Source organism: Dipteris shenzhenensis, chromosome 32, assembly GCF_047967505.1.
Source record: "Dipteris shenzhenensis isolate YYH24624 ecotype China chromosome 32, Dip_SZ_1.0, whole genome shotgun sequence".
Taxonomy (NCBI): Eukaryota; Viridiplantae; Streptophyta; class Polypodiopsida; order Gleicheniales; family Dipteridaceae; genus Dipteris; species Dipteris shenzhenensis.
In genome coordinates, this window is record NC_141627.1 from 45,480,881 (window position 1) to 45,494,195 (window position 13,315).

The window sequence follows — 13,315 nt, forward strand, 5'->3', positions numbered from 1 at the left end:
TTCAACATGTTGCATTGCCAACAAAGTTGTGACAATTCTTTTATCTACAGATATTGAAGTCAATATGGAACCTTGACTTAAACATTCAACAAGCTATAAGGAACAGAATATGGGAGCACCTCACTTTCATAGTAATTTGTTAAGGAATTGACCAATGCTCTCCTTCGAACAAGTGTCCCCTTTCTTCTCCATTTGAAATTCCTCCTAACCATTTTAAATTGCTCCTCTGAAGGATAGGAAGTAGCTTACAGACATCGTAAGTTGCAATCTTATAGACAGTTCAAACTTTTGGGTACTTTGCAAAGAGTACCATAGAAAGCGCTCATTCAATCTCAAAATCTCCCACATGTAAAAAACTATGATCACCCATGGCATCAAAAAAAAATTCTACCGTTTTTACCAAAGCTTAGAAACTCTTACCAGTTAAATGCACAGGTAAGGAGCACCATCCCACAATAACATGTCAAATCTACACAAAGATATCTCACCACTATGATAATCATGAAAGTCAAAGCTTCGTTCCCCACAGATACATTCAAGTCAAAGCAAACGATTTCAACACAAACAAGATTTCTTGAGGGTTTCAATCCACCATAAAAAGCTTCCATATGACACAAATCACTTGCTTTCTTTTTATTTTTCATATTTAAGAAGCGCCCTCAATTGTAAGATTAGACAAAACCATGTTCGCCTACAAAACCAATTGCATCCTAACTTTGTTATTAATCCACACAACTAATGACCACATGCAATCATAAATCAAGAAAAGTATCCTTTAACCTTAATTTTAGAGTATGGGTGCTGGAGCTTCCTGTTTTACATATCACAGCAACAATATGAAGAATAAAAACTATGAGCTGGATATTATATAAGAAAGTGACACTGTGGTCGACGACTTACATGTATTTAGAGGGCTTCAGGACCCCTATATAAGGAAGATTGCGATAGCGCTCAGCAAAATCCATTCCATATCCCACTACAAAGTCATCAGGACACTACACTAAACATACCCTAGTTAGTTGCAACTATCTTTCTCCATTTATTCATAGTCCAGCATTAATATGAGATGATATCACAAACAATGTCTATCACGTGGTCATCGTTTGTGAATATAAAGATCCAAGATTCTTTGCAGTTTCAATAAAATGATGCGTAGTGTGAAAATTAACAAACTTCGTTGCATCACCTAAGCAAGCTCAAAATTGTATTTATACATCATAATGAGTGTCCTAGACAGCAAATCATCCCATGAAAAAATTAGCATCAACTGCAGTCAAACCATGCAACATGTAATTTCCAACACATTGACCCACAAAGTGATAAAATGTATTACATCTCTCCAGCTGCAACATTTGTATTATGTAAAGTTTTGCACCATTCACGCTTAATTTTCCAGCTAAGAGAAACACACTTTATACTATTCTTCATTAGAACCAATGGCAAAAAAATTGCATCATATTATTTAGTCTCTCCAGCATTCAGACTGTATTTGAAGCTTTCATGGATGATCAATCTCTCTTACTACTCAGCACCCTTGTGAATGGCCAAATTTGTGTTGTTTTTCAGCGCATAATATAGAAGATTCTTTTTTCTAGAGAGCCGATGCTGAAAATTTGTATTCCGATTCTGACTCACTGCCTAAGGTAACCTATAGCAGTTTCCAACAATCAATGTGGTGAACTATGCAAACAATCAATTAATGCCCCGAATGAGCTGAGACTCACACTTGTATAGGCATAGGGTGTCTTAGGTGTCTCAATCCTAAGACTAATTAACATGACCTCCTTCACACCAGCCACGTTATGTCCAAAAGTGGACATAACATTCTACCCCCCTTATTCAAAGAGCTGAGACATAAACTCCGGTAATTGGATCGAAGAGAATCAATACTTTTCCACTTATCGTTTAGCTCATGAACAACCCTATTCCCAAGGAGTCAGTTCCTATAATCCAGAAGACATTCTGGTTCATGGGGCACATTAGTGGTGAGTGTTGGAACTGCCACATGGGCAGCACATGGGCTGCCATGTGTGCAGCAAGCCAAAGAGAGAACCTGGCAGATGGAAGACACCATGGAGAACAGCAGGGTTTTGGAAAGGCCACGTGGCTGTCTGGGATTGGCTGAGGCAGATCTGTGCAGGGGAACCAAGCTGGAGGAGAGGTGATGAGCTGGCAGGTGACATCAGCAAGGTACGAAGAGAATCAATACTTTTCCACTTATCGTTTAGCTCACGAACAACCCTATTCCCAAGGAGTCAGTTCCTATAATCCAGAAGACATTCTGGTTCATGGGGCACATAAGTGGTGAGTGTTGAAACTGCCACATGGGCAGCACATGGGCTGCCATGTGTGCAGCAAGCCAAAGAGAGAACCTGGCAGATGGAAGACACCATGGAGAACAGCAGGGTTTTGGAAAGGCCACGTGGCTGTCTGGGATTGGCTGAGGCAGATCTGTGCAGGGGAACCAAGCTGGAGGAGAGGTGATGAGCTGGCAGGTGACATCAGCAAGGTACGGTGCTGTACGGAGCAGTGCTACGTGGCAAAACTGGCCTGCAACAGGCAGAGGTTATGGTGGGGACAGCAGCAAGCAGAAAGAAAGAAAGAAGGAAATTTTATTAGAGTCTTCAAAAGACCGATGGGTCTATGAGACTGAAAGAAAACATGATAAACCAGCATCGTCACCCATGCTGAATCCTAAGTCCGATCATACATAATCAAATACATCTGGATGTAACAATGAAAAGAAAAGGACTGGGGCGGAGTGGAATCCTCCGTATGTCATGTCGCCCTCGCTAGTGCATAGCTGATGATGGTACGCTGGCGCCCGTCAAGGGGTGCCGTGCATCTCGGTCTCCTGGACCAAGCTCGACGCAAGACCAGAGCCACCGTGACTCCCGTGGGACGTATCCCGGGTCTAAACAATGACGGGAGGTCCCCCAGAGTGATCTGTGTGTCCCCTCGATAACTTGTGTGTCGTGCTGCGGTCATCAAGTCGGGATCTTTGTCATCTGCAGCTAGAGACTGGACGATCAATGTCACTCAATGGGAAGAACTCTGTGATCTTGCTCTGAGAGGTGCCTGATGATGTGGCCAAGCCCCGTCGCTTGAGTAAGTACTCTCTGTGTCGGACCCCCTTGTGAATGAAGGCCGCGAGGCATCTCTGATCTGGGTAGGTGAGGACTCTGGAAAGGAGCTCGGAGCCGTCTCTAAAGAGGTGTCGGCCTGTTTAGCCAGACTGGTTGGGCTGGATAGCAGCCAACCAGGCCTATTTATAGGCTGGGTACAAGCCTGGGCCTTGCATAGAAGTGTGGGCCAAAGGCCCTTGTTTTGTGTGCCCTTTTGGGGTAGTTTTTGAGGCAGCAGAGTCGGCCAGGGAGGGGCTGATTGGGTCGGCCAGATCCCCCTCTCCTAGCAAGCACTTGGGCCTATAAAAAGTGGCCCTTGGGGCCTCATACCACATCACCTGGGGCAACCATCCAAGGAGCAGCAGATCAGCATCATCTGGGCCTCATCTTGGAGGAGAGAAGAGGGCTGAAGAGCTGCAGACTTGGCTCGACAGCAGTGCCAACCTAGGCTGAGGTACCCGACAGCAAGGTGGAGGGATCCTTTGGACAAAGAGTCTACATATGCTCAGTGGAGCACGTGGGCTCAAAGATCTAGAGGTGCTAGGCATTTAGCAGGAGAACCTTTTGGTATTGTATCTTGTCCAGTTTGTGGACGGAGGGAAATATGAAGTGTTGCTTCCATATTTGTCTCTAAGCATTGTCTATTTGCTGGTCTACACATATACATGAATGTTGTGAAGTACACACACTTCATGAAGCATTGATTCCATAGTGAACACTTCCGTGTGTGATTCATGGGCTAACTATCAATCTTCCGCTGTCAGATACCCTCTACGTGAGAGAGTTCACTTTTCTAACAATTAGATCCTTCAACCGTGTAAGTCCATCCTCAAAGACAACTATCTCTAGCACTAACTTCTCTTTCAAATTGCTAGCATGAAAGGTTGGGTGTACACGAGCACCGTCACTAAACACAACATGTAAGCCACTTCATTGATCTTTTTAAGGATCATGAAAGGGCCACAAAAGCATGTAGATATTTTATAGACCTATCCAACTCGCATTACTTGAGAATCTGTTTAAACCACTAACCCTCAGAGAAAACTCGAGTTGAATGCTTCTAGTTAGCCGTCATGAGCAATTTTAATGCTTTCACTTGCAAATTCTACATATCTTGAAACTAGCCTTAACAATGTAAAGGGTAGCAGGATCCACTTAATTACAGCATACACAGTAAATTGACAAATAATTATGCACCACAGATTAAATCACAAGGGAGCTAGAGCGCTCCTACTCAGATACAAGGACACCAATTGGCCCCAAACGTTGGCGCCCCTTGCGGTATTTATTTAACATTCATTTGAAGCCAAGCGGCTGATTACAAAGGTCTTTGGGAAGCTCCGCCACAGGCAAACCAACGCCCGCAGACTCCTTGTCCAACCCACCCTGTAATTCCCTACTCAACTCCAAATGGTGAAAAATTACTAGACAACCCTGTGTCCTCAGCCAACCAAAGCATGCAACAAAGACCCCAAAAGTATCCACTGTCTATGCCACACCTGCAATTGCACAACCAAGTGCCCAACCAGCCAGACGCGGCTGCACAACTGCAAGACAGCTCTCACACAGCTAGATTCTTGTGCAATCAAACCAAATCGCTATCCCAAAACCGGTCGAAATCAACCTGAAGCCTTCCTGGCCACAAACCACTGCATAAATCCACATTCCCTGTGAGGAATCAATTCCAAACGCGATAACCAGCCAGCAACAAGTCCAGGAACGGCAAAAGCAGGAAAAGAGAAGCCTTCCTTCGCCAAAAATCCTCTGAAAACAGGTCACCAGGGCTGGAAAACCCTAAATCCAGCAAGAAACAGTAGATCCATCTCTAGCCTGGCCTAGAAACAGCTTAGGAGAAGTCCTCCAAGCCTAGAGAACAGTAAAACCAGCAACAACAGCCCAAAAAGCAAGCAGAAAACAAGCCGAAATCCTTCTAGACGGCTTCTATTCAACCAAAAACAATTCGCAGCACCTGGTAGCAGCTCGTGGGCAGCCTGAAGGCAGATCACGACACTTGTAGCAGCTCTTGCCAAGCCCGACCAGCACCTGGCAGCCTCCTAGTGAGTTGCGAAATCCCCAGAGAGGCCTCTAGTCGATTGCGAAATCACCAAGCAGGCTCCTAGGTAGCACCTGGCAGGTGGCGACGCTCCCTGGCGACTCCTGGCATGCTCTAGTAAGTGGCAAATTCCTCTGGCAGCTCTAGCAGGCTCTAGATAACCTCGAAATCTTCTCTTGCTCCTTCTAGGGCTGTTTCTGGCCTTCTAGATCCAAAATAAGGACCCTGTGCTAAAAATAGCAATTTTAATTGCACCACTCTTCTGGCCCCCTGTTGCACACTTTGGCCGTAGGAATTAATTGCCACATTCACAATTCCCAAGGGCCTACTAGGGAATTTTAATTCACAATTCCCAAGGGCCTACTAGGGAATTTTAATTCCCCAAGTCTTGCACACATGGCCGGACCCTCGTGCCCCAGAGACTCAAGGCAGTCACGCACAAATTAAGGGAGTCTCAATTAACAATAATGCCAACTTTGAAACTATACAAGTGACTAATCTTCCCCAACCAACACTAGAGGGCATCATCAATGCTCTACAAGAAGAAGAGAGAAAAGAAGACTCCAAGGAAGGGTGAAGAGCAAGTACAAAGCATGCAAGCATTGTGGGAAGACCAATCATCTTGAAAAAGATTGCTATAAGAACAATCCTTGCACTTATTGTGGCAAAAACAATCACTCTTAGAAGTTTGGCAATGAGAAGAAGAAAAGCATGGCAAATCTAGTTGAAGAGAGAACTCCATCAGCAAATGAAGTCACAAACTTTGTGGTAGAAGAAAATAAAGATTTTATCTTTTAAGGTTCAATATCTTTAAACTTTTATCATCACTTGGTGATGTAGTCAATTTTGAGGTTCTCTGCCTAGAGAAGTACTCCAAAAAGAATGTTATGTGTTTTGTCCTTTTGTCCTTATAGTCTTTGTAAATCACCTCTGGTCACCATATGATGTAGGCCATGTGATATGTGTTTGCCTCCATGGTACCTCTTGCATACATGAGAAATTAAGTCCCACATGCAAGGGAGATAACCATTTGGGAGGTTGACCCTTCGGGCACCTTTGCTAGCATGAGATACTAGCCATAGATTTATCCTTGGACCTTGAGATGGCATGTGAAACTATGTGACTAGATGTATCCTTCACATTGCAAGAGGCAAACACTTGAGGGGGGGTATGTTGGAAATTGTGTGATCAAGGGCTTGCTCTAGCAATGACATGATCGTGTGTGTGTGTGTGTGTGTGTGTGGACCATGACACAAGTGATGATGTAATGCAAGGCCCCCACTTGGGGAGATGCCTTTGATTTAGGAGTTTCTATGATGTAGGAGATATCTCCTTTGATGTAGGAGAGGTGCCTACGATTTAGGCCACCCTCTCTCTCTTTCTATAAAATGAGAGGCTTTCCTCTCAAATGAATGGAACACTTCACTGTTTGCTTCCCACACTCTCTTCCATGATGTCCTCCTTCTCTCCCACTTCCCAACAGGTAGGAAAAGGGGAAGGAAACATGGAAGACAAGGCTAAGAGGATTCTTCCTTCGACCTTAAAGAAACGGGCCTTCACATAATCCACTACTTCGATCTGAAACACCCTTCAAAGTAAATACCCTTCTTTGTACTGCAAAAGACAGCCCGTACCTTCTCAACCTCCACTTCAAACAACTCCCAAAAAGCCTTTGTAGCTTGCTGGTTCCAGGTCCTCTCCATAGCACAAGTCTTCTTAGCCAACCTTTGTCTCTAATACCATGTGAGAAGTGCAGCGGTGCTGAGCAACATTGGAGAGAAGACAGCAAACACTCACAGGGCACAACCAAAAACAAGAGAAACCAAGAGAGACTTGCACAAGGATCTCGGAGAAAACTCCTCAACTGCTGGAGAAAACCTCTGCTGAACTGAGGGAACTGCTGACTGCTGAGATGGCGAGAATGGGGGGAGAGGGTCCCTATATATAGGCTCCCCTCCCAACCCTAGACAACCGACTGTAGGGTAGGGGGCAGCCGACTAGGCTGGTAGGTACAGCTGACAGGGGACCAAGGGCTATAAAAGGCCCCCAACCAGGGCGCCTACTAGGTGCCCTGGTTGGGGGCAGCACTAGGTAGGCCCCAGCACAAGCCCCAAAACAGGCCCAAACCTGCCCCATACCTCCTCCATGTTGTCGTGGACTGGGCAGCATCCATCTCTCTCTCTCTCTCTCTCTCTCTCTCTCTCTCTCTCTCTCTCTCTGTGGCAAGCAAACCCACAAACATAGACCCGACTCCCCTCACATGGGCAGGCAGACCCACAAGCAAGGCCCTCTCTCAGTGAACCTGGAGATGGCACCTCTAACAATATGTTGTTAAGTACACACAAATAAATAAGTTTTGCATTCCATAGCTAAAACACTTCTGCATGAATTCTTGGGCCCATCTATAAGTCTTTCGCAGCAGATACCCTCTGTTTAGATCATTTCTATCAGTTTTATGATTTTCCCATCAGTTGCCAACTGGTACAGGTAGGCCATTCTATGGGCTATCCATAGCTGCCACTTATTCCTTGGTATGTGCCTTGTAGGCATGGTTATAGTTAGTTAGGACTATTGGTACAGTTAGTACATGTACCAAGGACACTTAGTCCAATTAGGACAGTTAGCCCTAGGGTTTTGTTATTTTGGCTGACCCTTGAGCCTCCACACTTGTTGAAGCATTAATTGTACGGAAGTGTACGGAGCATCTGCACGGTTTTCTAAGGCGATACGGACCTGAAGTCAGAGCATTTACTGTTGTACGAATTCCGTACAATCGTACGAGCTGTACAGACGAATTTCGGCTGCATTCATTGCCATCTTGCCACTGTACGGACCTATTAGGGCAGAATTTAATGATGTATGGGCGTTGTACAGGTCATTGATTGCTGTACGGAATTCCTTCGAAGCATTTATTGCCTTGTGGGCCTGCCTCGAAGTTTGTGCTAGAGATTTGGAGCTGTTTCGTGAAGCATGCAAATGTTTTGGAGCTGCCTCGAGCTGCGTTCTGATTGCTGAAGCTCTTTAGAGAAGGAGCTTGTGCGGAAATAGAGAATGAGTTTCCGCATAAGCTCATGCTTATGCTCGTGCGGATATAGAGAAGGAGCTTGTGCGGAAATAGAGAATGAGTTTCCGCATAAGCTCATGCTTATGCTCATGTGGAAATAGAGAAGGAGCTTGTGCGGAAATAGAGAAGGAGCTTGTGCGGAAATAGAGAATGAGTTTCCGCATAAGCTTCTCTCATTCTCTATTTCCGCATCAGCTCATGCATAAGCATGAGCTTATGCGGAAACTTAAGCATAAGCTCATGCTCATGCGGAAATAGAGAAGGAGCTTGTGCGGAAATAGAGAAGGAGTTTCCGCATAAGCTCATGCTTATGCTCATGCGGAAATAGAGAAGGAGCTTGTGCGGAAATAGAGAAGGAGTTTCCGCATTGCTGAAGTGATCTGGAGTCCACTCTTTGAGCCCATTCTTCCTCTTTTGGCTGCCCTTTGCCTCGGGCTGCAAGTTCCCCTCCATTGGATCTCTTTCTTTTCATTTCTAAGTGCTCTCATCCTCATGGGAGCACTTTCTCTTGCTGTAATTCACCTTTCTAGCCCTCATTTGCTCTCATTTTCACCTCTCCTTCAAGAGTGAATCTCTTTGGTCGCATCCAAAGGCTTTTCACTGCTGTCCTTTTGGGCTACATCATTGGGTAAGCCATTGTTGCATTGGTTCTTTCCAATTTCTGCTTCATTTGCATTTTGGAAAGGCCCTGTGTTCCCTTGGAAGGCCTCGTGTTGCCTTTTGGGGATTTTTCTTGCAACAGGTACACCTTGGGACAGCAGAGTCTCTTGCAAGCATAAGCTTTGAAGCTTGGACAAAACTCCATCACTTGATTTTGAGAGGGTGCCTTTCTCTCATTGGCTTTGCCAGTTGGTGCATTTGTCTTGAATTTCAGCATCATGACTACCGGCAAGGATGATTTGTTTGGGATGCTTGGGGCTTTCTTGATGGCACAGATCATCCCATGTGGTCATACATGATGGGACATGTTTTGGTTGCCAAGAATCTATGGCATATTGTTTCAGGTTCTCGGGCCAGGCCTACACATAGTGCCACTACTGGTATTGCACCTATTGTTGCCTCGGGTTCTTCTTCAGGTGATGGGTCTAATGCTACTTCCAGAACACCTGCAGCTCTTGCTACAGGTACTTTGCCTCCTACACAAGAGCAGATTCAGTGGGATGGTCATGATGCCAAAGCACATGCCTTGATTGCTCTTTCAATGATTCTTATCAAGGCTTTGCTACTACATTGAGGTTGGTTGTAGGGGTGATGCCAATCATGTCTCATTTGGCCAGCTGGTTGCTCTGCTTCTTCAAGAGGAGCAAAGTCGTGCAAATCGCAATGCTTCTATGGCTAGTGATCAAGCCTTTGCTGCCCATCACAAACACAAAGGTAAAGGCAAGGTTTCAGCTGGAAAATCCTCTCATTTCCATGCTGATCATTCACATGGTGCCTCTTCTTCAGGAGATAACAAAAAGAAGAGATGATGTAATTATTGCAGGAAACCTGGGCATGAACTTCATGACTGCAGGAAACGCATTGCATCTGAAAAGAAGAAGAAAGAGTCTAGTCTTGCAATATCTGGTTCTTCTAGTGCACAAGATCGACATGAGTCCGCTTATTTCGCACAAGACCAACATTGGGCTTTCTTGGTTACATGTCAATATAATCATGATGTTCATGATCTTGTATGGCAGTTTCAAATGTTCATGATGCCTGGTTCTTTGATAGTGGTGCTAGCAAGCACATCAATTCCAGCCGGAAGTTATTCAGCTCATTAAAGCATACATCTCAAGGGGATAGTGTCACATGTGCCAATAATGCATCATATACCGTGAAAGGTATTCGGCAAGTTGCTCTTACTTCTCTCTCTGGTGGTATTGTCACTCTAGAGCATGTGCTTTATGTTCCAAGCATTTGTAAGAACCTCATTTCTATTTCAGCCATTGCTACAAGTGGCTTTCAAGTTCTTTTTTATGGTGTTAGGTGTGAAGTGTATGATGCTACGCATGCCTTTACCATGGTCTTGACTGGCACATTGACTAGAGGTCTTTATAGACTTTATGCTTATGATAGATGTTTGGATAATGATGCTGCACTTGCAGTGCACTTGCAAATGCACATGCCTTTGCTCTTGCTTCTACCATAGCAGATACCCATTTGTAGCATGAGAGGTTTGGACACCTTAATTTTGAAGCCTTGGTGAAGTTATATAAGGATAGTACGGTTGTTGATCTTCCCAAAATGCATATGCCTTCAAAGCATATTTGTGAACCATGCTTGCTTGGTAAGATGCACCGTGTGCATTTCCCAAGGATGGGAGAGTTGGTGCTTCACGCAAGCTTTATCTGGTTCGTAGTGATGTTTGTGGACCCATGAGGGTTGCAGCTCTTGGGGGCTTCTATTATTTTGTCACTTTTATTGATAACTTCACCAGGTATACTTGGATTTTCACCTTGAAATCCAAATCTGAAGTTTCTTCATGCTTCAAGCATTTTATTGCCTTGGCTGAGAATGAGAGTGGGCTGCATATTGCTCATCTTAATACAGATAGAGGGGGTGAACACATGTCAAAGGAGTTTGCTGTTTTTTGGGCTTCTCGTGGCATACATCATCGATGCACGGTGCCTTATACTCCTCGATCGAATCCTGTGGCTGAGCGAAAAAATAGGTCAGTGATAGAGATGGCCAGGTACATGTTGAAAGGCAAACATTTACCTAACAAGTTGTGGTTGGATGTGGTTATGTATGCTAATTACATCTTGAACAGATGTCCCACAAAGGCATTGCAGACTATCACACCTTATGAGGCTTGGACGGGTCGTAAGCCTCACATTTCCCACATGAGGACTTTTGGATGCTTAGCTTATGCTCATGTGCCTTCACAGACATGCACTAAGTTGGATGATAAAGCTGTCAAGTGCATTTTTATTGGGTATAGCTCAAAGAGCAAGGGCTATAAGCTATATCAGCCCTGCACGGGCAAGTGTTTTGTCAGTCGGGATGTTGTGTTTGATGAATCTTCCACTATGCCTTTGCTGGACTGTCAAAAACAGCACGTTGTTGATGCCCCAAACATCTTTGACAACTTGATGCCTTTGTTTCATCCAATGCTTGGGATGATGTTCCATCTGAGGATGTACCTCCTCCATCTGTTGGTCATTTGCAGCCACATGTGCAGCCAAATATTCAGCCTGATTTGCCTCTCATTGATCAAGACCATTTGCACAGGGCTCTTCACCAGGAAAGAGCTGAAATTCAGGAACCCAAAAAGGTACCCCATTGGCTCCTTGACACATTAAAAGACATCAAACAAGATACTCCTCTGCCAGCCCGTACTAGAGCAGCTGTCCGGAAAGAGCATGCTAGTTTTGTTGCTTATGCTTTGGTTGCTACAGCATGCAATGAAGAGCCATTATGTCATCAAGATGCCTTTCAGAATGATTTTTTATTAAAGGCTATGCAAGCTGAATTGGATTCTATCCATCGGAATAACACTTGGGAGTTGTGTGACTTGCCTCCTGGCAAGAATGCCATTGGAACTAAGTGGGTTTACAAAAATAGCATCCACAACACAAATTATCACTTGCTTCAACCATCAAACATCCAAAAAGTGTCAAAATGCTTTACCAAGAAGTTGCATATTTGGAGGCTTGATTTCTCGCAGCTGGAAGCTCAATTCAAAGGGCTTTCAGAGCAAAAAGAAAGCACATATTCCTAAGGTTGTCCACCTGAGAGGAATTGCGCAATATTGCGCCAGGTCTTCTGCTGTAGCTGCGCCTTTCTCGACTGCGGAAAATGCAATTGCTCCTTGTTGAAGCAAATATTGAGCCTCAAACTTGGACACATGACAGCTTGTAGTGTTGCCCACCTGTGGCTAAGAGGAATTGACGAAGGTTTCGGCTATGGGCGGAATGACACGAAAGGTCACCAAACGAAGGGAGTGTCAGCACGGGCGGTAGGCGGACAATCACGTGTCATGCTTGGAGCTGGAGGTGCGCCCTACTGAGGTTGATCTATAGCAAAAAGGGCTCGGGCAATGGTTGCGTATAGCGGGCATATTGAGCTCTGCAAACTCCGGATGGAAAGGGGGCAAAATGTGGAAGGTGATGGGTGAAGAAGAAGATGATCACGTGGCACTTTGGAGCTAGAGTAGGCTAGGGGCACGAGGTGGCTCTGATACCACATGTTCGGGAGTGGAGGAGGAGGACATCATGGAAGAGAGTGTGGGAACCAAAGAGTGAAGTGTTCCATTCATTTGAGAGGAACGCCTCTCATTTTATAAAAAGAGAGAGAGGGTGGCCTAAATCATAGGCACCTCTCCTACATCAAAGGAGATAAGTCCTACATCATAGGAACTCCTAAATCAAAGGCACCTCCACAAGTGGGGGCCTTGCATGACATCATCACATGTGCCATGTCTAGACACCTCATAGCAAATGCTCCTTGTTGAAGCAACTATTGGGCCTCAAACTTGGACACATGACAGCTTGTAGTGTTGCCCACCTGTAGCTAAGAGGAATTGACGAAGGTTTCGGCTATGGGCGGAATTACACGAAAGGTCACCGAACGAAGGGAGTGTCAGCACGGGCGGTAGGCGGAAAGGGGGCAAAATGTGGAAGGTGGAGGGTGAAGAAGATGATGATCAGGTGGCACTTTGGAGCTAGAGTAGAGGCTAGGGGCACGAGGTGGCTCTGATACCACATGTTCAGGAGTGGAGAAGGAGGACATCATGGAAGAGAGTGTGGGAACCAAAGAGTGAAGTGTTCCATTCATTTGAGAGGAACGCCTCTCATTTTATAGAAGAAGAAGAAGAAGAAGAATATATTATCGTCCTCTAAAGACCAAAAATCGGCCTATGGGACCTGAAACAATACAAAACCTTACATACATAAAGACTCCTCCCTCAAAGGGGAGGGTAATAAGAGAAACTACCTTTATGTCTAGGTGAGTTTCGGTGCTTGAAAAGCTTAGATACAAATGTTCCTAAAGCTGAGGGTGACGCCTTATGTAGCAAATCAGCCAGTCTTTTATGTCCCTCAAGAAGAGAGCTGAACTTTTTCCTAATGTGTGCATAGTAAGGGCATATCA

The 13,315-nt window shown here is 45.0% G+C and overlaps 1 protein-coding gene across 2 annotated transcripts in view; it reads right to left on the reverse strand.

Moving 5' to 3' along the window:
* Positions 1–755: 755 nt before the first annotated feature.
* Positions 756–13,315, reverse strand: part of HGPT (Hypoxanthine-guanine phosphoribosyltransferase) — a 50,893-nt gene continuing 38,333 nt past the window's right edge. The window contains exon 4 of one of the 2 annotated variants that reach the window (XM_087370984.1): positions 756–1,000. In XM_087370984.1, the coding sequence (XP_087227110.1) occupies positions 977–1,000 (24 nt within the window). In that variant the 3' untranslated portion in view covers positions 756–976. The remainder of the gene's footprint in view (positions 1,001–13,315) is intronic. The other variant, XM_087370983.1, reaches the window with a different exon arrangement.